Genomic DNA, 24415 nt, shown 5'->3' with positions numbered 1-24415 from the left:
CAAATGGCACCGAAAAGCGAATCAAAATCCTTCACGGGCCTCCAATGGACCTCGTTCGATCGTTCCAACACTGGCTTGGCATGTATTGGGCTAATCAATCTCACAAATAATTGTTCGCCCGAGCCGTACAACAAATTTACGACATCGCGGATCGTAAACTTTGCTACCCGTGTTACCAAAAATCAAGATTCGGGTGCATTGGTCCCCGTGAATCACAGCCGGATGCCGAGACGAATAATCTTCTCGCAAGCATTAGCGCCGATAAAAATCGCTCGATTTTCCGCTGGGGTGTTGGAAGGAAAATCGGGCGCCGCTTTTAAAATTTATTGTCACCTTTTGCCGCAACGCACGGGCACGTAAATAAAGATAGGTCACCGTGGCCGTGAAGCGACTTTTCCTTTAAGCGGCGGTAATCTGATCGAGAAAATAATCATAATAAAGCAGAGAGGAGAGGAGGGAAAAATGGAAAACGGAAGCTGCGGGCGCGTCACCGAGGCCGGACTTTGATTTAATGCACCTTTCTGCACCATCGCACTCACTAGGCCGTGGATTCGAAACGCGGATTACGGCGTACCAAAAAAAGGTACGAAACTCCGAAAACGATTACAGTTCCGCACTTCGTTCCTGCTTTAAAAGGCCCCGCGTCGGAAGTGCAGCTGCGGTTCGAGTGCACCGGAAATGCGCGATGAGACCTGCAGATACCTACAGAAAAATCCATTCGATTCCCGCGAAGATAAATTCTCTTAAAAAGCACGATTTATCATTTGCTTTCGGCTCAAAGAGGACAAAGGCAAACTCGGTGTTAAATAGACATTCGCGGAATGGGACGGCCCGAACCCCGAATGATACCGAAAACCAATCATTTGCTGTCAGCCCACATTTCCCTATTTGAACGGCGTTCGGAGAAACGAACAAATTAGAAAGCACCACCGAAAGAAACTAATTTTTATGCTCGATGCGGCCCGGTGTGCCGCATTCATTCATTCGAGAGCTACCCCCTTTATGCTTCCGAGAGGATAAAGTTCAACAAAAACCACATCAAACAACGGCGACGGGAAACGGTCCCGGAATGTCCCTGCTCGATCCGGGGTATCCCTGGAAATGTCCTGTTCCCTGGATGGAGAAATTATTGGGAGCTCACAAAACGAAAAGGCAGCCATCATAAATTTAATTAAAAACTATAAGACACTGGAGCATCGGGACCAGAGCAGAACGTTTGCCAAGAGCCAAGAGCCAGGCATAATTAAATATACCCAGAAAACCCCGAAGAACCCGAATATTGGACTTTCGATTCGGGCAGCCCCGTATGGCTGTGTCTGCGTTGGGTGCGATAATAAATCCTTCAGCGTGCGGCAAAGGATTGTGTCCGCGACGAAAAGGCACTGTGTTTAAGACACCGGCAATCCGCAGTGCCATTGTTTGTGCTTTTCCGGTTTCGGGTCGGTGCACATCACGGAAGCCGACGGTGTCCTGTCGGGATGTTCGGCACGATGTGAATGGGTTGTTTCGTTTGATTTATGGGAATAGCGCTTGCGGAACTTTGCTTCAATCTTCCATAGCCAAGGTGTCTAATTCAGCACAATGGAAAAGGAAAATTAGAATTAATTAGACAAACGATACCGCCACCTGCTTTTAAAACTGAACCAAGCTAAAAAAAGGTTGAATTTTGATCAGGATCCAAATAAGGTTTTTTTCGCGAATTTAACCCGTAAAAATGGCATAAAGGAGAGCATAATACGCTGAGTTCGCAAGAGGACGAGAGATGGCGCGTTAAAATCGTAGATCAACGCAAACACGAAACTTTCACTGCCGATTCTCAAAAAACTCAACACAATGGTTCTACTACTTAATGGTTATACTAACCTCAGTTTCTTGGCATTCAATTTCCACATTCATCATTACCTTTCTTCGGGGAAAACACACTTCAGCACAATCCGTTGGGCGGCACCACAAACATCTTCATTCGGGACTGGCCATCTCCATTATCACCATCTTCGTATGGTCTTCGTTATGGCCAACGCCATCACCACCAGCACCGAGCGGTGGGTTTTGTGATGTGTTCATTATCGATTCCGGGTTTGATCCTTTGGCCACGTGCATTCGCGAGGTGACCAAGACTTCCGGGTTTCGCTTCCTTTTCCCTACGAAAAACCCGGAAGCCTCCGGGGGCTTGCAATTGGCAGACCGTAAAAGTGGGCGAATGGTTCATTCCCTTTTCCGGGCTCGTAAACTGGCCCATCCTCTGGATTTCGGGTGGGGTCAATTTTATGCCGCCTTTGTTGCCGTTCCACTAAAATACTGCTCCCCGAGTGACCAATTTGGAACTGGTGGCACAGCCCGGCCAGCACGGAAATGTGGCCGCCAGGATGAGGGTACGGTCACTCATTTGTAGCCTGTTTCTTCGCCTCATTTTATTTACTTTCACGCTGCCGGATGTTTTGTCTTATTGTCCCTAATATCGACACAATAACCCACCGTTAGCCGCCCGGTTTCCGCCCAAAGATCTTTCGGGCCGGATCTTCCGGTTTTTCCCCGCAGAAGAGTCCCCAAAGTCGATCGACCCGAAATGGGCAGTAAAACATTTCGGTTTCGGTGGTTTGGATTTGCTTTCTGGTGCCTTCGGTGACGCGTCCCTCGCCGCTTCGTTATCCCCGGGAAAGGTGCAAAGGCCGTAAAAACGAGCGACCGTAAAGTAGATCACTTCGTCGGTTGGAAAGATTGCCCGAATCCGTAGTGAGCAAAGAGGAGAATGTACCCTTTGGTTTATCTCGCGGAAAAATAAAGTCAAATAAAGTCGGTCCAGGGCAGTCGGTTGGGAAGCAACAGGAATCCCTTGTCTCACCATCTTTGGTCCTTCTTTCGTTGTCCCTTCGAAGGATTGCGAAGTCTAAAAAACAATATGTCAATAAGTCACGTGGCAGCAAATGTTGTAGTTCTATCCAGCAATGAAGTTCAATCAACTACACTTGGAGAAACTATTTGAAAGGACATAACATAAAAATGATTTACAATAAATCAAAATTAATGTATCAATTACAATCCCCAAACTTAAATACGAAATTGAAACCATTTCAAAAGTCAATCCAAAAGACAGGCAACATTAAAGGCCGATGGCACAAAAGCAAAATTTCATTCAATCCCCAACAGGACCAAACCTTCCGAGACTGATGATCCCTTTCGCTTATTAGTCTCCGCGAATCCCTTACCGTCGGCTTAGCATCATACTTAACCCACCGAACCCGGTCGAAACGCTGGCAATGATTGTAGAGTCAAAAGCAAAAAAGCATAAAACCTCGTCTGGATCGTCTTTGGTCGCGATGGATGCGAAAGCGAACGTCCGGGCCGGGCTGCAAACGGACTGCATCACCAGTCGGAGTTTTGTTGCATTGTTAATGAGACCTCATTGTCGAGTGCCGCATGGCCAGAGCGAATCCGTTCCCCTTGGACGCTCAACGGCTCGATGCTACCGATGGCGCTGAGTAGCAGCTTTGATTTTAATTTGGCTCACAATGTACCCGCTTCGACGGCCTTCCTGAGGCTCCCCCGTTGGTCCTTTGAGTAAATGAAAATGACTGAATACCGGTGACGAAGTGCGGTCCTGGGACCGTTGCTCACATTCTTGCCCATCATTCGAACGGATTCTGTTCGTTGGATTTATTGTTTCTATTATCTTGAAGAGATGAACCTGTTTTGTACTGTAAATCGCACACCATATTCCAATTGCTACAGAACAATCTACCATCATGAAAATGGGTTAAATCTTAAAACTTTAAGCACATTTCTTCTAACATTCGTTTCTTGAACAGCCGCTTACCGATCGTTTGAAATTAAGTGTGAAATATTTCGTGAAAAGTTTCACGTCGTCGAAACGGGCCAAATCGAATGAGTGAACCGGTTTACCGCAACACGCACACAACTTGTTCGGTGCAGTTGCATGCAATCTATTGGGAAATGTGTTGAATTTTAATTCCCAAAAAGACGGTTGCGATAATTATATATCACTGTTTTGCCTCATTTGAGAAAGCTCCGTTTGTTAAAATCAAGTAATAAAGCGAATGTATGACAAATCAATCAATACTACAAAGAGACTCGACGTCGAATCGAATTCATCCACATTTTGCACATTTATTCGTCACATTATTTTACACATCACTCACTGGCATCTAGCGTATTTACATCCGAGCCCGGTCAATTGATTCGTTCTAAAAATCAAAATCAAGAGAGTACCGAGCATGGAACCACCTCTCGCCTCATATGTACAGGGTTCCCATTTTTTCCCACCGGCTGACGACGGCGCGATTAGCCCCCGGGAACACAAAAACACAAACAAAATTACAACCTATCACAAAGTGATCCCTCCCGCGGGGGCAGGGGGCGTTATCCTTTGGCCACGCGAACGCCTCCGGGCGCCGCCGCTCCAAGCGCCTCCAAGGGCCCCCCCTCCCTACTGCACCGCGTACATATCATTTGCGTGATAACCGTGCGCGGGTCCGTAATTGGCCACATTAAACAGCCGCTGGTAGCCACCGTCCATCTGGTCCGGTCCGACCGGGAGCACCGACATCATGAGATCGCTGAAAGAGAGTGAAACCGAGAAGGACACGCGGTGAGAAGTGCGAAACGCCACCTGAGAGTGAGAAAGATTGAGCCGTCGTCGCCAAGCCCAAAACAAAACCTCCCCATCAAATGAAGGATTGTGCCCCTGGAAGTTCATTGATCGGGCCGGTCGGCCTGATCACCCCTCATCCGGTCGATCCGGATGGCGGATAATTAGGATGAACCACCAAACGCACTTTCGGGATGCACGGCTAAAAGGTACCACTTTGTGCGCTTTATTTAACGCCTAATGGCACGCCGCGGTTGGACTGTGCCCTTTCGCCTTCGAGAGCGACCTCAACATCAAACGAACGGAGAGCCTCCTAATTACCGGTGGTGGCCGGTTCTTCTTGGGAACCGGGCCCCAATTGCTCACGGTTCGTGCTCTCGTAGTGCCACATTTAAATTATGTCCTCCCTTCGGCCTACCCTGAACTGGCCTTCCTGGGCTACAAGTGCATGTGAAGCGTAAAAAATAGTTTCGGGAATGTTCAAGTCTCTCAGGACCTTAGGACCGAAGCCTCGAACAGCATTCTCGGCGCTCCGACCTAGTGGGCTAATGAGCACAGAGAAGAAACATTCGCCTTTCGGTGCCCATTACTCATCGCCCGACAGCAGCCGAGTGGTCCCTTGCGCAACAGATCCCGCGCCACCGGGCAAACTGTAAAGGTCCTTTCAGGACCGTTAGCAGAGTTAGCGTTAACGGAATACATTAACTCTCCGGTTCGCAAGGGACCGGAGTGGTAGGCGAGTATGAAAACATGTGTTCCGGTACCGCTGGGCTTCTCCTCTCGTAGGCTAGTCCTGGTAGGGCGTTACATCAAACATGTGGTCCTGGCGGACTGGACAGCCAGCAGCCTCCAGGACAAATTTCCCCCGAAATGTAGACCCACGCTGGACACTTACGGTCGGCCGCTCTGCGGTGTCCGGTCGCGCTGGCGACGGTTCTTGAACCAGTTCGACACTTGGGTGAGCGTGAGGCCCGTCTTCTTCGCCAGCGTCTTCTTCTCGTCCGGCGTCGGGTAGCGGTTCCGGGTGTAGCAGTCCTTCAGCGCGTTGCGGCTCTTCTCCTTGAAACAGTACACCGTCTCCTCGCCGTCCCAGATCGTCTTCGGCAGTGGGTACTTCTTGCGCAACCGATACTTGTCGACCGCGCCGAGCGGCCGGCCGCGCACCTTCTCCGCCTCGCGGTAGTGCGCCTTGAACCAGAGCGTCTGCAGGTCCGGGTGGTACTTGGGCGAGAAGAAGTGCGACTCCAGCACGGCGTACAGCTCGTGGTAGAGCCCCCGGTGGTACGCGACCAGGGCCCGGGCCCGCAGCAGGCTCTCGTTGCCACTGATCAGATCGCTCGGCGACAGGCTCCACAGGAAGGTGGCCAGCTTCTCCAGGTCGCCCTCCTGCTGCAGGGCCTCGCACATACACTGGATCTGGTCCGGGCTGAAGCTGAAACACTTGCGCTCCATATCGGTCAGCGGGCCGCCGACGTGCGCGGGGACATGTGAGCTAAGCTGAGGTACTGCTGCTACAGCGGCCGAGACCGAGGCTGGCGGTTGCACCGGCGGTTGAAGCGATTGCAGGTAGGAGCTGTTGTTATTGTCGCGTGCCATCAGCACGGTCCCGGTACCGCACGCCGGTACGCCATTCGGAACGCCAGGACCTGCCGCCGCCGAGAGCATTCCACCGCCGCCGCTGGGGCCACTGTGGACGGAGGTGGCACTACCGTTGGTGCTACTGCCGCCACTAACCAGCCCACCGTTGACCTCACTGATGGGTTTATCTGCAATGAAGTATCGTTGAGATTCGGATTATTGAGGGTCTCTTTTCCCAGCGGAGCCGAGGTATGGGACGGGACTCACTCGCATAGTAGATAACATCCGTCTGGCCCGGGTGGCCCGGCTTCAGCGGGTGGTACTGGCTGGACTCGTGGTACTTCCGTTCCTGCTGCTGGTGTTGGTGCGGCTGATGGTGGTACTCTTTGTCGCTGAACTCTTGTAGCTTGTCCGAGAAGAACAGCGTCTTGATGGAGCTGGGATTCTCGCGGTACACTGCGAACGATGGGAAGATGTGAAGTGACTTCTTCGGTTGTCGGCTTCGGTTGTCAATACATAAAAAAACTCTACATAAAAATAGTGACGATCCGCAAAACGATAATGAAATGACTGGTGACTAGTTTTGGCATCGCTCTTGTGATGTACAGGATCAGATAGCTAGTTTCTAAGCACATAGCGTGAATCATGATCGTGGAGTTACTTTTAAAATAAAGACCTCATCACACGAGCGATACGAAGCGGTCCTAGGAACTGTGTTACACTTCGTCCGATTCTTATTAATTACGCCACGAGCAACGTGAGTCCACGAGACAGACATTAAGTAGCACCATTCTAATGGCCAACAGTTAAAACCCAAAGAAGCGGGCGATTTCTCCAGGCCAGCCGGCCGACCAACGGCGGGCTCACATTTCAACGCCGGAAGCCATCGTCAACCCCACACGCGCCCCGGCGGAAGTCTCAATGCCGTTGGTCACGATTGCGCTTTGCTTGTTTGTTGTTTTTATTTGCTTTCTTCTGCCGTAACACGCGGTTCGTTCTCGGCATCTTCGGCCGCGAAGAGAACATTGTTACGCTGGCCCCCGCTGCCTCCGCGCAATAATAATGGCAACGGTAGCAGAAAGCGAAACATAAACGAGATTATGTTGTATGTTTTTTTGTTTGCAACTTTGCACGCTGCCTGCGCTGTGCCGTGGTTTGCGTGGATGACCGTGGATGAGTTTATTGGCAGATTGAACCGCTCGGGAGCCCGGGAATATCGGCACCACACGGATCGGGGCATCGCATTTCAAAGCCGGCGGGCTCATTAGAAAACTAAAATTGTTCGCCCGAATCGATGCATCGACGCAGCATAACGAGGAGCATACTGTTGACAGACGGACCGATCATCTGTCATCGTCCTCGTCGCGATCGTCGGTGAGAACAAATGAAATCATAAACGCAACAATCCGTGACCCGCCGGGTTTCGTCAACGCTGGGTCAACAATGTGTCGAAACTGCTTCATCGGTAATTGTGGCTGGGTGTAAACAGATTCACACTTCAGTTCGTTCCGTTTTGGGATTTTTGAAAAATCAAACGACACAATTAAAAAAATAATTTTGACCACGAAAGATCGGTGAAAAAGCAACTGAAAATTTAAAAACAAATGACTATAAAACGGGGATCTAATTCGAGTGAAACAAGGCATGAGCCACTAAATAGTGATGAATCACAATAACGACAAAAGAAAGGACGAAACACAAAACAATGAGTAAATTATATAGAAAATAAAAAACAAGTACAAATTAAAACCACCAACAACAAGAAAAATAGTTCGATAAATAACTCAAGACGATCTGTTTTGCGGTCAGCCCAGCAAAACAAACCCCAAAACACCAGCAAACGCACTAAATAACTGTTACGCCTCGCGAGATACTGACCACTTTGGTTCATGTAGATTGGCTGACCGTGGCCAAAGCTTCCGACACCATCCGATCCACCGGAACTGGAGTCCAGATCGGCCAACGGCGACAGTCCGGAGTTATCCATTGTGGGGTTTGCAATACGTTGCCGTAATCGTAATCGAGATGCAGTTGCACAACAATGTTTGAACACTTCGAACACAGCTCAATTAATTCATGCTCACTTTGTCACACACTGCCACACGAACTGCAGGATCGCTCGAGACTCGCCTCGGGTCCGATATCCTTCGATTGGTTTATCACACTTTTTCCACTAATTATTATTGAACTGATTATTGTTTCACTGATTCATGATTATGTAAAGCACTTTCTTCTCTGCTAATCGGCTCAAATCGGTACGACCGCTCACGACCGGCTCACGAACCGCTCCGATCGAAGGAAAATTGCACACTGAGAACCGCACGCCCGAAAGCCGACTCCCGTCTTCGAAGGACTGCCTTCATTCATAAACCCATGGTCCGCCCGTGCCCGGGACGGGGCCGCGGGGATTGGCCAGGCCACGCCAGGCTAGCCAGTCTGCCGTTCCGCGTCTCTTCTCCTTTTTTTTTGCAAACCCTTCGCGTCCCGCTTTGTCACCCAAGTGTCGGCCGCCGCGAGGGGAGTTTTTTACGACTTCGTTTTGTTTCCTTTTTGTTCCATTTTCATCATCTCGCCGCGCGCGGGATCAGTTTACAGCGTTTTTAGGGTTCCTCAGCATAAATGATGTTGATCGTGCGGGACCAACCGAACGAGCCGGAACGGGACAGCCTATGGTGCGAAAATGCTCAAACGGAGCTTTGTGGTGTTCGAACGAACTGAAGGAAGCATATCGAAGTGGAAAAAAGGCCAAGTTGTTCGCATTATGCTTCGTCGCCTCGATGCGCTATGCTTTCCGGCACAACGTTTTAGAACCACCCTGTGAGCCGCTGATGTCCGTTTTCACACCTCTGCCGAGAGCGCAGGCTCCGACGGCATTGCGACGGGAAAAGGACAGATAGGGCGACCCTAGGAGAATGGCTGCTCAAGCTCCGCCCACGGAGAAAGGATTTATGCTGCCGGAAATTTATGCTTTTATGGAAAGGATTTATGCTTTTTGGCACTCGAACGCCTGGGAAGATGGCTACCGGGCGCTGGCGAGCCAGAACAGCTGTGCGCTTCGGGAGCGGATCGATGGACCCTAATCCCAGCGCCGTGAGCGAGACACGCCCAGGCCCAGAGGGTGATTAATTTAATAACGGTAATTCGGAATTCTTATAATTTGTAATCGTTGGCGTATGGTAATGATACGGAAACAAATGCCTGCGGGCAAAAGCATTGCCAGGTGGCGTCTGCCGAGAGTTTCGTTGTTTGTGCCATACATGCTTCCTTGCTAGTTCCAAATTCCAATCTCATAATTAAACAATTAGACGCAGTTTATTTCGTGTTCTGCTTCTTCCATCTCGTGGAGCCATCGGAACCATTTTATTGGCTTTAAAGCCGTCGTTTTGTATGATCCGGCTGAACTAATGAAATGTAATATATACGGCCCAGTCAGTTGTTTAGAAATAATAAACGCAGTGGAAGATCGTTGAAAACGTGACGATAAAGAACTTTTGTTAGGAGATGACGACTTAACGGATGAAGCATAAATGGCGTAAACACCGCCGGTATAAACAAACAATGTTTCAATTCTTTTTTTGACCCAAAATATGTGCTTAAATTGTTGTTTGTTGAAATTAGTGATTGACTAGCGTTGCTCACTAAAAGGTAACATGAACTATCGTTAAATGTTAAATTGTGTTTAGGTGTTCGTTTATTTTTCCAATGCCAGTGATCGCTTTGTTGTCATGTCGTAAATATAAGAAAAAAATCTGAAAAAATGGACGACCCAAAAATATCGATTTTAAATTATTGTGTGACCCTTAGACTTTTCCTAAGGGTTTCCTTTTTTGTAAGAGAACCCATTTTTTCTTCAAAATAAATAAAGAATTAAAAAGAAATACGAGAAAGAAGACGAGAAATAAATGAAAAAGAAACCAATGCGAACGTTCGAAAATAAGCATATCTCTGCTTTTTTAAAGATTTCTGAGTGTCCTTCATTTTGTAGCCGACTGTGTTTGGCAAACTTCCCAACTGATAGCTTCTTTCTGATCATGGCAACCATCCAACTCGTTAGCTTGACAACCAACCAAGCAAACACTGCTCAGTCTAGAGCCGGAAACGGTTGAGAGCGGAACTGCAGTAGGTTGGCAATCGTCTGCCGAAGGTGTTGAAACTGTCGCCACCTTTCGGCAGGATGGCTTCGAAAGTTCCGAAAATACTGTTCAAAAATGGAGCCTCCATCCCGGCTGTTGGTCTAGGAACGTGGAACGTAAGTTACGCCGTAGTTCAAGCTGTGTGTGCTCCCAAACCAAACCATACTAACCGGCGCGCCGTTCTGGTTGTAGTCCCCACCGGGGCAGGTGGCGCAGGCGGTCCGAGATGCCATCGACGTCGGCTACCGGCACATCGACTGTGCGCACGTCTACGAGAACGAACACGAAGTGGGCGAAGGGATTGCTGCCAAAATCGCCCAGAATCGCGTCAAACGGTAGGTACTGCCCGTGGGGGCCACTCCGACAAGCGCCCCCTCCGTGATACGGCTCTAATTTTAGTGAAGATCTGTTCGTGACGAGCAAACTGTGGAACACGTACCATCGGCCGGACCTGGTGCACGGAGCGCTACAGGTGACACTGCGCAACCTGGGCCTCAAGTACCTGGATCTGTACCTAATCCACTGGCCGCAAGCATACCAGGAAGGTGACGTACTGTTCCCCCTTCGGCCGGATGGTAAGCGGGTTCACTTTTCCGATGCCGACTACATCGACACCTGGCCGGCGATGGAGAAGCTCGTCGATCGCGGGCTCGTCCGCAACATTGGACTGTCCAACTTCAACACGAAACAAGTGCAGCGCATCCTGAACGTAGCCCGACTCGCACCGGTCACAAACCAAATCGAGTGCCATCCGTATCTTCACCAGTCGGCACTGACGGAGTACTGCCGACAGCAGGGCATCACCATCACGGCCTACAGTCCCCTCGGTTCACCGGCTCGGCCGTGGGTGAAAGACGATGATCCGGTGCTGATGGACGATCCGGTCGTGCAGAGTGTGGCCAAGAAGCACTCCCGGACGGCCGCCCAGATTCTGATCCGCTACCAGGTGCAGCTCGGACACATCGTCATTCCGAAGTCGGTCAGCAAACAACGCATCGCCGCAAATGCGGACATCTTCCAATTCAAGCTGGACGATGACGACATGAAGAAACTGGGTGCCCTCGAGCGGAACGGCCGGATCTGCCCGGAATCGTTCAGCTTCGGTCATCCGCACCACCCGTTCGAGGAAGAGTTCCGTAAGGCTCGCGGCTGAGGACCGGTCGGACCTCGCGTGAACATTTAAAATCGCAATTTGTTAGGCAGCGTGTCAGCGGTTCAATCCAATAAATTGCTCGCTCGGCACAATCCCCCTGGCCGAAAAATGCCCACGGGGCCACGGGGACTCTGTGTAGCTGTCCGTCTCACAAACTCATTTGCTCATTCGACGAGTAACGGCAATGGCTTCAACGACTTCGTCGACTCATATTTCGCCAATGATTTATTTCACGATGGCCCCACACTCCGCCATCTCACGGCACAGCATCAGTGTGGACGGTCCTGCGCAGTGGAGGTCTAGATTCCGGGAGCCCTTTCGGTTCCCCTGCTGGCTAGCTTCGTTGGGTGTGGCCTAACAAAATGGGTCCACCAGACAGGATCACGGTGGCAGGTTTGGAGGAAACGGAACACCGGACCGGGCGCTGCTCATTATTTATAACATAACGGCCCAATCGCAGTTTGGGCGGCTCCCGAAAGTACGGAACGGGCAGCATTGGCCCAAAACGCACACCATTCTTCTGCTCCGCAGCAGTACGGTGTCAGCGTTTGCCAGGCAGGCAGTCTGGCCCCGATCCGGGCCCCGATTGAGTTCATATTGCGCAACGGAAGCGTGTGCAGTGGGCATGTGTCCCATAAAACTCCCGTTATCCCGCCGGCAGGAGCTGATAACGCAAAAGGGTTGACCAGGTTTTACGACTATGTGCCGGGGCCGGAAAAGCGACAGCTCACCGAAAACTCAACCGGAGAACCGGACACCGCCGTGCGTGCGGGACCTGAGAGTCATATTTTTGCGCAGTTGGCACGCGGAGCACCCATCAAAGTTTGGTTCGGAACCGAGGAAGCCGTTGCCGCCGGCTGGGGCATCTTATCTCAGAGGTCGAATGACGACCTTTTTTCCAGCTAGTACACTAGTAGTGCCCTATTAATAGCCTGTTGGCCAGTGGCCTCTGGCTATCTATGACCCTTGCAAGTCTAGCGTCCAGGGTGAGATTGTTTTGAGAACCTACCGGGTGGACCCGATTCCAGTGGGATGGGCTAGGAAAAATCAGCTATTCTCCTGCGCTAGTGCCTGCGAGGTTAAAGACCCAATCCGAAGGACGGTGGGGCGCAGAAGCAGTGCCATTCTGGGATCCTGTCGCGCTCGAATCACAATTATGAAACTCGCGTGGCAACGGCGAAGACGAAACAACGCGACCGTATCCGATGTCCCGCCGGACGCAGGGAGATCTCAATCGTGGGACCGACCAGCGCGTCCAGTACAGGGAATGCAGAAAACGTGGAGCGAACCAACGGGAAGCATTGTTTATGTTATTTGCCGTCGCCATCCGTGTCCGTCCAGGGTGTTTGTCTACACAGATTGACACTGTACACGCCACGCCACGATTTCGCTGACGGAGACCGATTTGACCGACACGACGCGCAGAGTCTTGGAGGAATGGAATTCAACACGTTATGACGTGATTCTCGCGAGAACTTCAATTGCCAGAACCATCCGCCTCTCCACTGGAAGGAAGTAATAAAGTTGTTGGAGGAACGACTGATACATGATCGGGGTGGGGGGCGAAGCATATCTTCTGTACCGGTGTACATATTTTAATTGTTAGAATCTAAACTGGTAAATACCGTAACTCAAAATGGCAGACCGTTGTTGTTCTAGTCTAGCCGCAGTTTAGCCCAGCGCACGATTTATGGCGTATCGCGGATGAAAAGTATCGCCTTTCACGGACCCAAGTCAAGTGGCGCTACGTTCACTTCCTGCTCCCGACAGCCCGGAGAGGTGTTAGATTCTCAGCGTGGCGCACGGATAGGATTTATGGCGCTTACTTTACCATTTTCCCAAAACCGTACCTAGTACCTCACTGCGCGGTGGCCGTTAAACGCTCGTCCCTAACCGCAGCCCAAACACCCCGTTTCGCTGCCGCCGTCACGAGTGCGCAAGGGGTACTCGAAGGGGTTCCGAACGGAGGGAATGACAAAAAAAAATGTGCACTCCATTACGGTACGGTGCGGCTCAAAACATGAAAACGGACGCTCGGCCTAGGCCGCTGGTAAGGCTCGTTCATGATTTATTGCTCGATCCAATTAATCATAAGCCAAACCCGTGGTGGTGGGGCCTAGCTGCAGGGCCAATTAGTGGTAAAAACCACACTTCACGCTCCGTAATGAGCCAAACACTGTTCGTGCGGGGCAAGGTGTTAAGGTCCTTGCGACCGTTTTTTGTAAACTGTTCTCTTTCTTTAGGGTTTTTTGAGCGGGTTTTCTAAGAAAAAACAAACACTATCTTTCGAAGCAACGGAACGGCGTGTCACGGAACGGCGTGGTGCGGCAGAATCCTTGAATGTCCTTACACGGGTCTTGCACGGCTGGCGTATTGTACTCGTTCATCTCCCACGACGCGATCCGACACCGGACAACACTCAAAACAACACTGCCTGAAGGCAAGGATAAACAGCAGGGCAGAGGATGGACCAACTCACGGCAGGAGTCGCCCCAGCCCAGCCTTGCGCTCCGGGTTGCGTTGCGCACTTTTGCGCACTGCAACATTACAACATACCCTCGCACGAAGGGCAACCACAGCACCGAAAAGATCAACTGACAGCGCCACGGGACGCGCCTCATAGCTCGAGTGAGGTCCCGCTACCAATCGGTGGTAAATATGCTTGTTTCGGCACAATTAACCATAATCCCCGTGGACATGCCTATGGGGTGAAAGTGCACCGTAATCCGCAAATTATGCGATCATCGCCTGCTACCCATCACCTGCTGCGAACCGAACCGGGAAAAAAGCCCACCGCTATGGGCAACAATGGGTCAACGACGACAAATGGGACCACCGAACATAATAATGTATGATGCACCGTGTGAGAAATCCTGTCCCGAGTGCGGGAGTGCCGAACGCACAGGATGCCGAAAGAGAAAGGACAATTCAGTTCACATTTACGCCTGTCGGTCCGTTCGAAACGACATTTGTCAAATATTTGATTTGCATTCAGCTCGCCGCCGATTGAGGCATCGAACAAAAGGCAATCGATCGAGGTCCTGGCGTTCGGCCTAAAGTAAATGTTTTGGGTTGTCTCGAATCACGTCACGCACAACAACGCTTCCATTGCGTCCGGTGTCCTTTGAACGATTTTGTATGTTTTTTCCTACTTTGTCCTTTTCGGCTTCGGGTCCTTCACGTCAAGCATCGCTTTTCATCCTTCTGTGTATGTGTAACCTTTCCCTGGGCAGGCTCTTGGCATCCGGGGCATTCCCTTAAAAGCGTCAACCCCCGGCGAGATGTGCCACTTGAAGGACCGCAGCCTTGGGACCTTTAAGGGATTAAAGGCAGCGACGGGCAGATTAACATTCTTCCCGGGGTCTGCTCCAGTTTTGCCTCAATCTTCAGGACACCAAACCTAAGGTCTCTGGCCGGTCAATTTTTTGCCACTGACCCACGTCCTTTTGCTTTACTTGCCCACACGACGATCTGTTCCTTTTTCCTGGAAACGGCTTAAGACCGCGCGAGGTTCCTGTTACGGTGCGGGCCAAATATATCTGCGAATAGATAAAGTGGTACTTCCCTGCCCAGGATCGTGATCCTTATCACTAGGCGATGTGCAAACATTCACGCTGTTCCGAAAGGTGCGAACACTATCGGACCAATCGGGCCCACGATGCCTGCACCATTTCTGGAAGGACGCTAAGCCAACACACTCCGATTTAGCATTCAAACACCAACCGACGTCAACCGAGTGTGTAATCTGATTTCTTCCCAAAAAACAAATCCCGATCCTGACCCCATTAAACACTCCGATATTGCTGCCGTTCACCCGGCCTGGTAGGGCCAATTTTTCAATCTCTCCTCGCCGTTCGTTCCACCCCAGAGTCCCACGAGACGACCCGCAGAAGGGATAAGGATCCGCTTTCCCGGAAGCACGTCCCTTTTCTTTGTGTCCCCTCTGTGCGCGCGCCGTGACCACTTGAATTTATCTATTAAACTAAGCAAATAATCACCTCTCGGGGGAGTTTAAATGTTGTCGGCGCCTCGACCGACTACCGGTTGCCAGTTCGCCTGTGGCGATGCCCCGTGTTGCTCGGCCTAACGCGGAACGGGTTTAACACATGTACCAAACTACCAATAATTGGCCATCCAATTAATTCAATTAACAGCCTCGGACGGCTGGCAACGCTTAATCCACCGAGACGTGCGCTCCAGACTCCCGTCTGGCTAGGATATCGTAGGATCCGCTACGATCACCATGGTTACCGCACCACACGGCGTTCCTTTGACGTCCCTAACCAACGGCGAAGGAGTGAAAGCCAATTTCTGTGTTTCGAACGAACACAAACGCACTCACGTGGCACACGCAGGTGAAACGAATGTAAGCGAACACCGCGATAGGGATTGCTAGACCTGCCGGGGGTGTGGTAAGTCCACCAGCCAACATAACATAATGCTAATCAACCATCATCTTGTTACATTTCACAACATTACAATAATTTAAAGTTTCGGCTGGAACCCATTTGGATGATTCCTCCTCTTTTGAGTCATTTTTCGTTTGGTCATTCTTGCTCATTTTCATGCAGAGAGAACTCAAAACCTTGCTAATCGGACTCAAAATCGGAGAGCTCAAACACTTAATCGGACAAATAACAATAGGGAAACATGTGGTCGTCAGGTCGTCGTGTGGCCAGAGAACGGATTGCGAAATTTTTTTTCGATGAAGGTTATTCAAAAGACTTTCAGTGTCCTGAATGGTTTCATTAAGGCTTTTCAATTTGATTCGTGCTCGTGTTTTTTGTTTCCGAAAAAGTTATGTCTAAGCACTTAACGATTTTAAAAGTAACGTTTAATATTCGAATCACACTTCCGGAACTTTACGCTTGATTTAACTATTTTGTTGAAATATGTGGAATTTCAAACAGTTTACCCAACACCATGATCTTTATGTGGTTTATTCTACAGAACTTGGGCAACATTTTTGGGAGCTTGGGGCTAACAACGCCGCCCGTACAAACGAACTGTTACTGATGGGCTACATGAGGCGTAACGTAATGTTTTTGGCATTACAATTCAATGCCAAACTGCTGCACCTCTGTCAAAACGTTTACGGGACGGCCGAGGCGTAAACCCGAGCGAAAATACTTTTTGCATACGCTTTGCTTACAAATAGAGGATAATTTAAGTTCCTATTTGTTGGTATAGCAACAAAATCTAAAAAAACAGAAAAAAATATTCAGATATCAACTAATTTCTCTGCTATTTCTATTTTCTCGGACCAAAAACACGAACGTAAAAACGTTTAACATTTCGTTTTTATATTTATGCTGCCACACGAAGCGTAAACGATTTGACATTAAAAATTAATTTTACGCTAGTTTTTACGCCTCATGTAGCCCCCCAGTTACGAATAGCACGAGAGATATGAACTGATGCAGGTCAAGACTCCTAGTTCATAAGCACCAAATGTTAAGGCCGATCATATGGCCAAACATTCATTTTCGAAATAAATAAATAAATAAATAAATACCCCGAAGACCGCACAGCGGTTGTAGCGCCAAAGAGGAAGAAGATATTCTTAGTTTTAATATTAATGTCATTGACCACACCAACGAAACAATTAATAACTGTTCAAATGAAACCTAATTAAACCATTAGATCTCGCAGCCCGACTTATCCAAACGATTAGTAAACATAACATAAGAAAACCTATGGAGGAAGTCACCGTTCTGTGATTTTGTACTTTTCACCGTGACAGCCCCGTGAAGGTGTGGAGTGATGTTCGAAAAATGCACGTTGCCCCTAGCAACCGCACAACGCCATTCTGGCTGCTGGTTACTTTGATGTTTACTTTGTCCCCTTTTTACGAGCCAAAGCCGAGTGGTAGAACCGAGGCAGTTCTCGCCGTCACGGGAAACGCGGTTCTCCCACGTGACGGGACGCCGCCACCGACACCGTTGACAGACGACCTGTTCCCGTAATCCGAGACCGGAACGACCGTTTGCGCCGGTCTCGCCGGTTTCCCAGCCCAACCCACCGCGGAATCATGGAATCATGGAATTGTTTAATTAAAATCGGATTCATAGCACCACGGATTGCTCTTTTTAAGGACCCTCTCCATTTGCCGGCGCAGACACAAATGAAGTCCCGGCGGCATTGCAAATGACATTATTAGAAAACACTAAATGTTTTTTTCAGGGCCTCCCTTTTCTACTTCTTAATGGGTCCTTTTAATTTGCTTCCTTCAATTATGTAACACCTTCTCGAGGTCACAGCGCGCTAGATTGTTCCACCCCAAACCAGCGCACCGTGGCGACACTGTGTATGTGTATGTGTGTGTCGGAAACGACTGTCAACTTCCACGAAATCGGCCTCGGCACATTCTGCGCCCAGGTTTTTCCCGGTCCCGGTATGACTAGATTCAGCGCCAAGCGTGTGAAATGAGGTGTTAAATTACGGGCGAAATCCTCTTCAAAAGCGACGACAGCAACGACGACTACAAACGGCTAGCGAACGGTGACGCAGGGACGCGCAAGGACGAATCAAATGACAACGAGGCAAAACCCCTCCGGGCTGCACGTCCTTCGAGGACGTGAACAGTCCTCTCGACAAATGGCGACCGGGACCGGGCTTGTTTGACTCCAGGTTGTCCAGGTGAGTGAAATGGCAGCAGAAAGGTGATTTGCCACGAACCGTAGACCGGATGTGCTCCTTTTTCTATTCCCGAAAAAACCGAGATGTTTTGGTTGTAAATTTTTACTTTTTTAGACAAATGTTTTGAAATATGGGCGCAAAGATGAATAAAGTAAAAGGACGGTGAACAAATTACAGCGATTAACTTTACTGTAGGTGTTGAGAGCATTTTTAGCGCGTTCGACCACTGATTATCCCAACTGAACCACGGCTGAAGACACTTCTTGAACAGCAGAAACAGTAACCGAGACTGCCAAAGGGTAGCCAGCCGATCGAAGCTCGAAACGGAAAAATCGATCGTAGTCGATTCGATTCGCGACAGCCCAATTGCAGGAAAACAGCGTGATGTAGCCTATGCCCAGGCTCAGCAGACCCTTGTGAAGCCCAAACACACCCAGCACTTCCAGGATTTCGAATCCCGGAAGTAGCAAATCCGTTATAGATCAGCAGATACATCAGACATCGTTTCTCAGCGTGGGGTGATTGAAAACCCGAGTAGTTGCATCGATACGGAGTAGTAATTAAAGCCTGCTTCACCTGAAACTTACCACCGGTTCGTCCCGTCCGTCGATGACCACAAGCGATCGGGTTGCATTGTACCAGTCCGTGTAACGTCTTTGGTGTGGAACATAAGCTCTCGGGTAGGCCACGGAGAAGGTTTTTCGCTGGGGCCTTTTCCAACCACAAAGTAAACTACATACAACTTCGATTTATGGAACCCTTCTTCGATTCGAGGCTAAAAAGAAATGGATGCTGAGCAGGAATCGCCAATCTATTAATAAACAATTACCAATCTATCGGCAAACTATGGACGGTTGCAAGAATTTCAGGTATTACCTTAAGCTGTATGTGTTTCACTTATTCACTTTCAACGGGGGTCATATGTGGATTTTCTTTTCATTTAGTTCAGTACAATCTATAAATTTCCTCCTAATGTTTGCCTAAAACATAATAAAACTGTGCATCGCTCTTCACAAACTATACTTATTCTATTCCACGAACGGCACCGTTGAGCTTTCGTTTTCAGGCTACTTTGTTGAAATATGTCACCATAGCCTTTCAATGTTCGTAGCACCCGCGGACCCGAGTCCTTTTCGCAGAGCAAAACATTCCGAAAGCTTCCTCTGTGAGTGTTCGAAAGCGCTTTTAACACGTGAGTTACCCATCGCGAAACGAAACAGGTGCCGTCATTTGCAGAGGCGTGAGTTCGGAAAATTTTTACCCATTCAAGGACTGGCTGTCGGACGGGCAAGGACCGTTACTTCGGATCCGCGGACTAGCCCAATTCCGTAATCAGCTACTGGGCGGTTGTGGCCAGCAAGTGTTGCAGGGATTTCGGCTATGTCGAAGTGTGCACCGACACCTGTCGCTGCGGTCCATCGTGAACGTGATTGGTGAACCGTGTCAGCAGATCGAGCAGAAAGGCACAAAATCAACCAATCTGCTGAACACACAAATCAAAAAGAAATCACAAAACTACCAGGGATCCGAAAATGTTCTCTCGAAAGGAGTTGCCCTACCTGGGGGCACTGATTTTCGGTAAGTAAGACTCTAAGCAAGATATTAAACTGCGATTCGTGTGCGTGGACCAATTTCGTGACTAATTTTATCCCTGTTTTAGCGACGTTGCTGCACCTGAGCAATGCGCTACAGCTCGAAGGACTCTCAACAAAGAAGCCACGCGTTACGAAATACACCATGAAGCCAACGTACAGCTCGGTACGTATCTCGTTCGGTGATCTAGCTAAGAAAGGAAATTAGAGGAAAAACGACATCAACCGCCGAGGCTGGACCACCTTTCGTCCATTTAATGATCGCAATCCACGCGACGGTCGTGCGCTGGGAAATGGTTCGTCGCGACGAAGGATATCGATTTTCCTCGCCTTTCCGTGCAACCAGACACACAAACACACACGCATGCCACTTGCCTTCGACAATCTTTACGCGACCATTGGGAAAAGCTTTCCGAGCTGAGCGCCGACCGACACTCAAAGCGTTCGGGATCCAGTGGGTCACTCATTTTCCAGCAGCGTGCGCGTGGGAAACTCATCTGATACTTACGTTTGACGTTTCTAACGTTTTTCTTTTGTGTTTTTCTGGTCGTTTTATTTATGTCCACACACACGCGGGCACAGGCTACCGCCGTACCGTCGTCGCTGTCCCTCTACCGTCTGAACGCCCCGAGCGGAGCGACGTGTATTCTAATCCAGACGGATGCGCTGCTCAGCATTCAGTATCGGGACAAGTACAACGAGGATAAGGTACGTTGAGTGATGCAACAGGCATAATTAGAGGATGGTTGAAAATACTGTGAACAGTGATCTTGTTGAGGTTATAAAGTGAAGGTCCATTACGAAGGAAAGGACTTCTATTTCTGGCCCTTGGCTGTGGCAATGAAGTTTAAAAACGTTGGCGCTTCGAGTGTGTTAAGTAGTTCTACCTTTGCATCCTCCAACAGGAAGCGGATTCGTTCCTGCCCGATCAGATGGACGTGTCGGGCGAGTGCTGGGAGGACGAATCGCGCGTTACGCTCGCCTGGAAAGGGTTCGTAGTCAGCATCTTCTTCTCGAAGACGCCGGGCGGCGAGCGTTGGTACGTGAACAGCGTAGACCTCGCGTACTCGTCCTCCAACAAACTGTTCGAGCATATCGATCGTCCCGGGTTGGACGTGAAACTGTCCACGCCGCCCGGCACGCTCCTCTTCCCGACACCGGTCGGCAAATCGTACACTTGTGACAAGGAGCTCACCATCACGATGTTCGCGCAGGACGAGAACGACAAGTCGGGTCACCTGGCCAAGCTGTACCTGCGCGAGCTGCGGATGCAGAGCTTCATGTACAAGGCGGGCAACAACTGGGGACCCACGTTCCAGTGCAGCGCCACCGGCACTTACCGCGACGAGACGGCCCCGATCGCGGTCGGCTCGACATTAGCCGTCGCCACCGTCTGTACCGTCGTTGGGTACGGCTTGTGGAGGTACACTGCCAGCCACTGGAATGTTGTTTCCTCAGAAGCGCTAAAGCAATTCCATTCTCCTGGTTTCAGATACTTCAAGGTAAAGAAGTTCCAGTACGGAACCATGGCTTAAGCAACCCGTTATCACTCTAAGCGGAACTGTTCCGGATCGTGGCCAAACAGTAGAACGCACTAGAACAGCACACCTTGGGAACGAGCTGGAAGACGCAACACACCGCAGTTCCTGAAAATGACACACAGACACATACACACAGTAAAATTTCCTCTTTTTCTCGAATTCCGTTACCGCATTTCTACATTCGTGTAATGAGTTGACTAATCAACTCTCCCAGCGTCCCAGTGGGCCACACCAGATCGAGATTGTGGATCGAAAAAGGGAACCAAATCCTACAGAATTTTCACAAAGTCAACTACAACTGGCACACGTGAAGCGAAAAGAAATGTCGAATGAAACCGGCAAACAAACCGAAAAATGAGAGAATCGTATTGACGACAGAGAAAAGGCAACAGCATACCAATTACAGCTACCAATTCCACCATACAAGCAAAATCTAACATATTTACCGAAAGTTTTAGATGTAAGGGAAAACCGTAGTCGTATCGAAATACACATAGTACATATATATATATACATATATACATTTACAAAACTTAACTACGATGGATACGACAAAGAGGCGTATTGCTAGGAGGAGCGAAAATGAAAACAGGCCAAGAAAGCCAGCAAAACGTCAAGGAAAGCGATGGCAAACGAAAAAGCGAGAAAGAAAAGCAAGCAAACTGCGAGCGCAGAAAAGCGTTTAAAAACAGTCTTCCATTTTCATTTAAATGAAATAATCGTGTGATTGAATGATTAATGAACAAACCAACCAAACTAAGAGAGAAACAAAAGAAGCAACATGAAAAACAAGTAAATAGTTAAGCTTACGGTGTCATGTAATGATAGGGTTGCCGGCGCGTGATCGCGATCACGACCAGCAGAAAGCAGCTAAGCAACGTAAAAAGTGAAGGAAGAAGCGAAGAATGTCGAATCGATTCGGGCGAAGATTACATATGAAACATTGCATCTTTTATCCTTTTTTACCATCTCCAAAACTGCACAACTTCTGCAAGCGGATATTTGCACAGCAAGAGAACAGCGTACGTACAGTAACTCTTCTGAACGTAGCGGAACTCCTTTTTGCATTGCACAGATTGTACATAACGCACGCTCAACGGTGCCGAAATCGCAAAGTCACTTTCGTATTCGAAATTCTTCTCTTCTTCGAACTCGTCACGTTCCGAATAATCCAAGACGTAAATAACGTAAATTAAGGTGCACTCACGTGCTGACGGCTTACTAACAGACTGGCCAAACATACCGCACTCCCGTAAATTACACAACACGAACACACGTCAAAGCTGTGCCTAGAAGAACGGCGTTAATGGACCCCATCGGGCGGTCTGTTGTGTTCCCTGCCAGTCAGCAGCCGGGCATAGAAGCTTCTAAATCTCTTTTAAACCATCTGTATGTTGTTGATCAAGTATATCGCTAACCGTTTACACTATCGAACCGTTTACACTGCAGTAATAAATTTACTATTATTTGGAAGTTAAAACCAAACAATTCGGTTTAGCCAGTTACCGGTGGCTTCCGCGAACTAGCGCAAAACAGAGCGAGCAGAAAGGACAGCGCAATACTCCCCATACGTTGTTTAGAGCTACATGGCGAGGAGCGCATCACACATTGTTTCGGTTTTGGGTTACTGTTCAATGTAATTAGCGTTAAAAGGGAATAATAAACAATAAAGCATTAGTTCGAGTGAAACGAAATCGTTGGTGTTGTTATCTATATGTATACAAAACAAATATTGAATTGAACTAAGGGAGTGAAGAAATATCGATCATTGAATGTACGTGCACTTTTTCCACATGATTGTCCGATTTCTTTCCTGTAAAACAAAAAAAAACACGTGACAGATTTGAATTGAAATAATATTTCAATGTTGGTATAACTTTATATACTGTCCATTTTCAAATCGGCATCGAAAAGTTAGCTACCCTTTTCACATTTAAAGATCACCAAAATACAGCAAACTAAACGGGCGGTCCCTCGGAGACCGCATATAAAAATGCAATCGAATTACGGTTATCTGCGACAGAAAGATGAATGATACGCACTGGGAAAACTATTGAGTTGGTTTGCCTGTTGCTTTAGCTAAGCTTATTGGTTTTGATATTAAAAGTCGATTACACACTATCGAATCACTCGATTCGTTTGGCCGGTATATGGTTTTGCGTGAATTTTGATGGCTATGTCTGGTGCGTGTGTTGAGGTCTTTTCTATTCCATTTTTTGGTATCATTTGCTTTGATTTTATAGGTCTTCGATTTATTCGCACACTCGGCTAGCGTTACACGGTTGCATTGCACCAAAGCAAGAGCCCTATTTCGGAACCTGCGAACAAGCTAAGCGTAAACTGAAAAGTACTCACCGCACTGCTCTGGGGCTACGGATATATACGGTTTATATAGTGGTTTATATAAGAAAAATGTTCGCCATTTGATTGTATAAGTGGGTAGTTAATGTTTTTGAATAATGATCATTTCACCGCTCGGTTTGTTCCCGCTATGCGCCGTTCCTCTTCTGGTGTATGCCTTTTGTTCGATCATTCGGTAATCAGTTGTTCGTATGCTTATCATAGTTCTTTTTCGCTTCTTTCCTCAATGGATCCTAATTACTTACATCACGGTTGAAAGATTCAGTTCTAAAGTTAAGAATAAAATTAAAACTCTACAACACAAAGTGTTTCCTGCCCTTAACTATACCCACGTTGCTAATTTGTTCTACTGTTCATTCACTCGTCGGTAGCAAAAAATCACATTCGTCTAACAACAGAGAGACATCCATCACACGTGGAGAAGATCGAATTTCATACACGCACCATTCGTTTTACTTAATTTCCTCGTCAGCATCATGACCTTTATAGGTTGTCTCTAATACTCTCAACATCCTCTTGCAAGCTCGCCGTACTTTCCCCAAATCGTTCGAATAAGGACTAATGGTATTAAATTGGTTTCAGTTCGTTTCGAGTGTCGCTGCTCGTCGTTAAAATTCATCTCGGACCGTCCACACGACCACAATAGTACATCGCAATATACCACTTGCTCCTCATGTTCACTTCCATGGACCGCGCTTCGAGTGCACGCAATAAACTGGAACGATAAATTTGATCTACGAATGAAATGAAGCATGTAAAGCGCCAAACAAATTCGCTTAATCAATGTTCTTGTGGGTCACTTGATGAACTGT

The 24415-nt window shown here is 48.6% G+C and overlaps 3 protein-coding genes across 3 annotated transcripts; 2 read left to right on the top strand and 1 right to left on the bottom strand.

The window, feature by feature from the left end:
* Positions 1–4437: 4437 nt before the first annotated feature.
* Positions 4438–8252, bottom strand: LOC131216423 (homeobox protein SIX4). The gene is made up of 4 exons (XM_058210910.1): positions 8063–8252; positions 6452–6640; positions 5502–6372; positions 4438–4574 (listed from the first exon to the last, which is right to left on the bottom strand). The coding sequence occupies exons 1-4, from the start codon at positions 8169–8171 to the stop codon at positions 4445–4447; spliced, it is 1299 nt and encodes a 432-aa protein (XP_058066893.1). The 5' UTR covers positions 8172–8252; the 3' UTR covers positions 4438–4444.
* Positions 8253–10287: 2035 nt separating this feature from the next.
* LOC131206370 (aldo-keto reductase family 1 member B1-like) lies at positions 10288–11577 on the top strand. Its single transcript, XM_058198901.1, has 3 exons — positions 10288–10433; positions 10510–10652; positions 10717–11577. Exons 1-3 carry the CDS (start codon positions 10359–10361, stop codon positions 11468–11470), a joined length of 972 nt encoding a protein of 323 aa, XP_058054884.1. The 5' UTR covers positions 10288–10358; the 3' UTR covers positions 11471–11577.
* A 7819-nt stretch (positions 11578–19396) lies between these two features.
* LOC131216307 (uncharacterized) lies at positions 19397–21372 on the top strand. Its single transcript, XM_058210760.1, has 5 exons — positions 19397–19687; positions 19770–19867; positions 20284–20409; positions 20607–21124; positions 21194–21372. The coding sequence occupies exons 1-5, from the start codon at positions 19642–19644 to the stop codon at positions 21234–21236; spliced, it is 831 nt and encodes a 276-aa protein (XP_058066743.1). The 5' UTR covers positions 19397–19641; the 3' UTR covers positions 21237–21372.
* Positions 21373–24415: the final 3043 nt, after the last annotated feature.

Source organism: Anopheles bellator, chromosome 1, assembly GCF_943735745.2.
Source record: "Anopheles bellator chromosome 1, idAnoBellAS_SP24_06.2, whole genome shotgun sequence".
In the NCBI taxonomy this organism is placed as follows: domain Eukaryota; kingdom Metazoa; phylum Arthropoda; class Insecta; order Diptera; family Culicidae; genus Anopheles; species Anopheles bellator.
The sequence above is the reverse complement of the archived record's forward strand: the minus strand, read 5'-3'. Positions and strand labels throughout refer to the sequence as shown.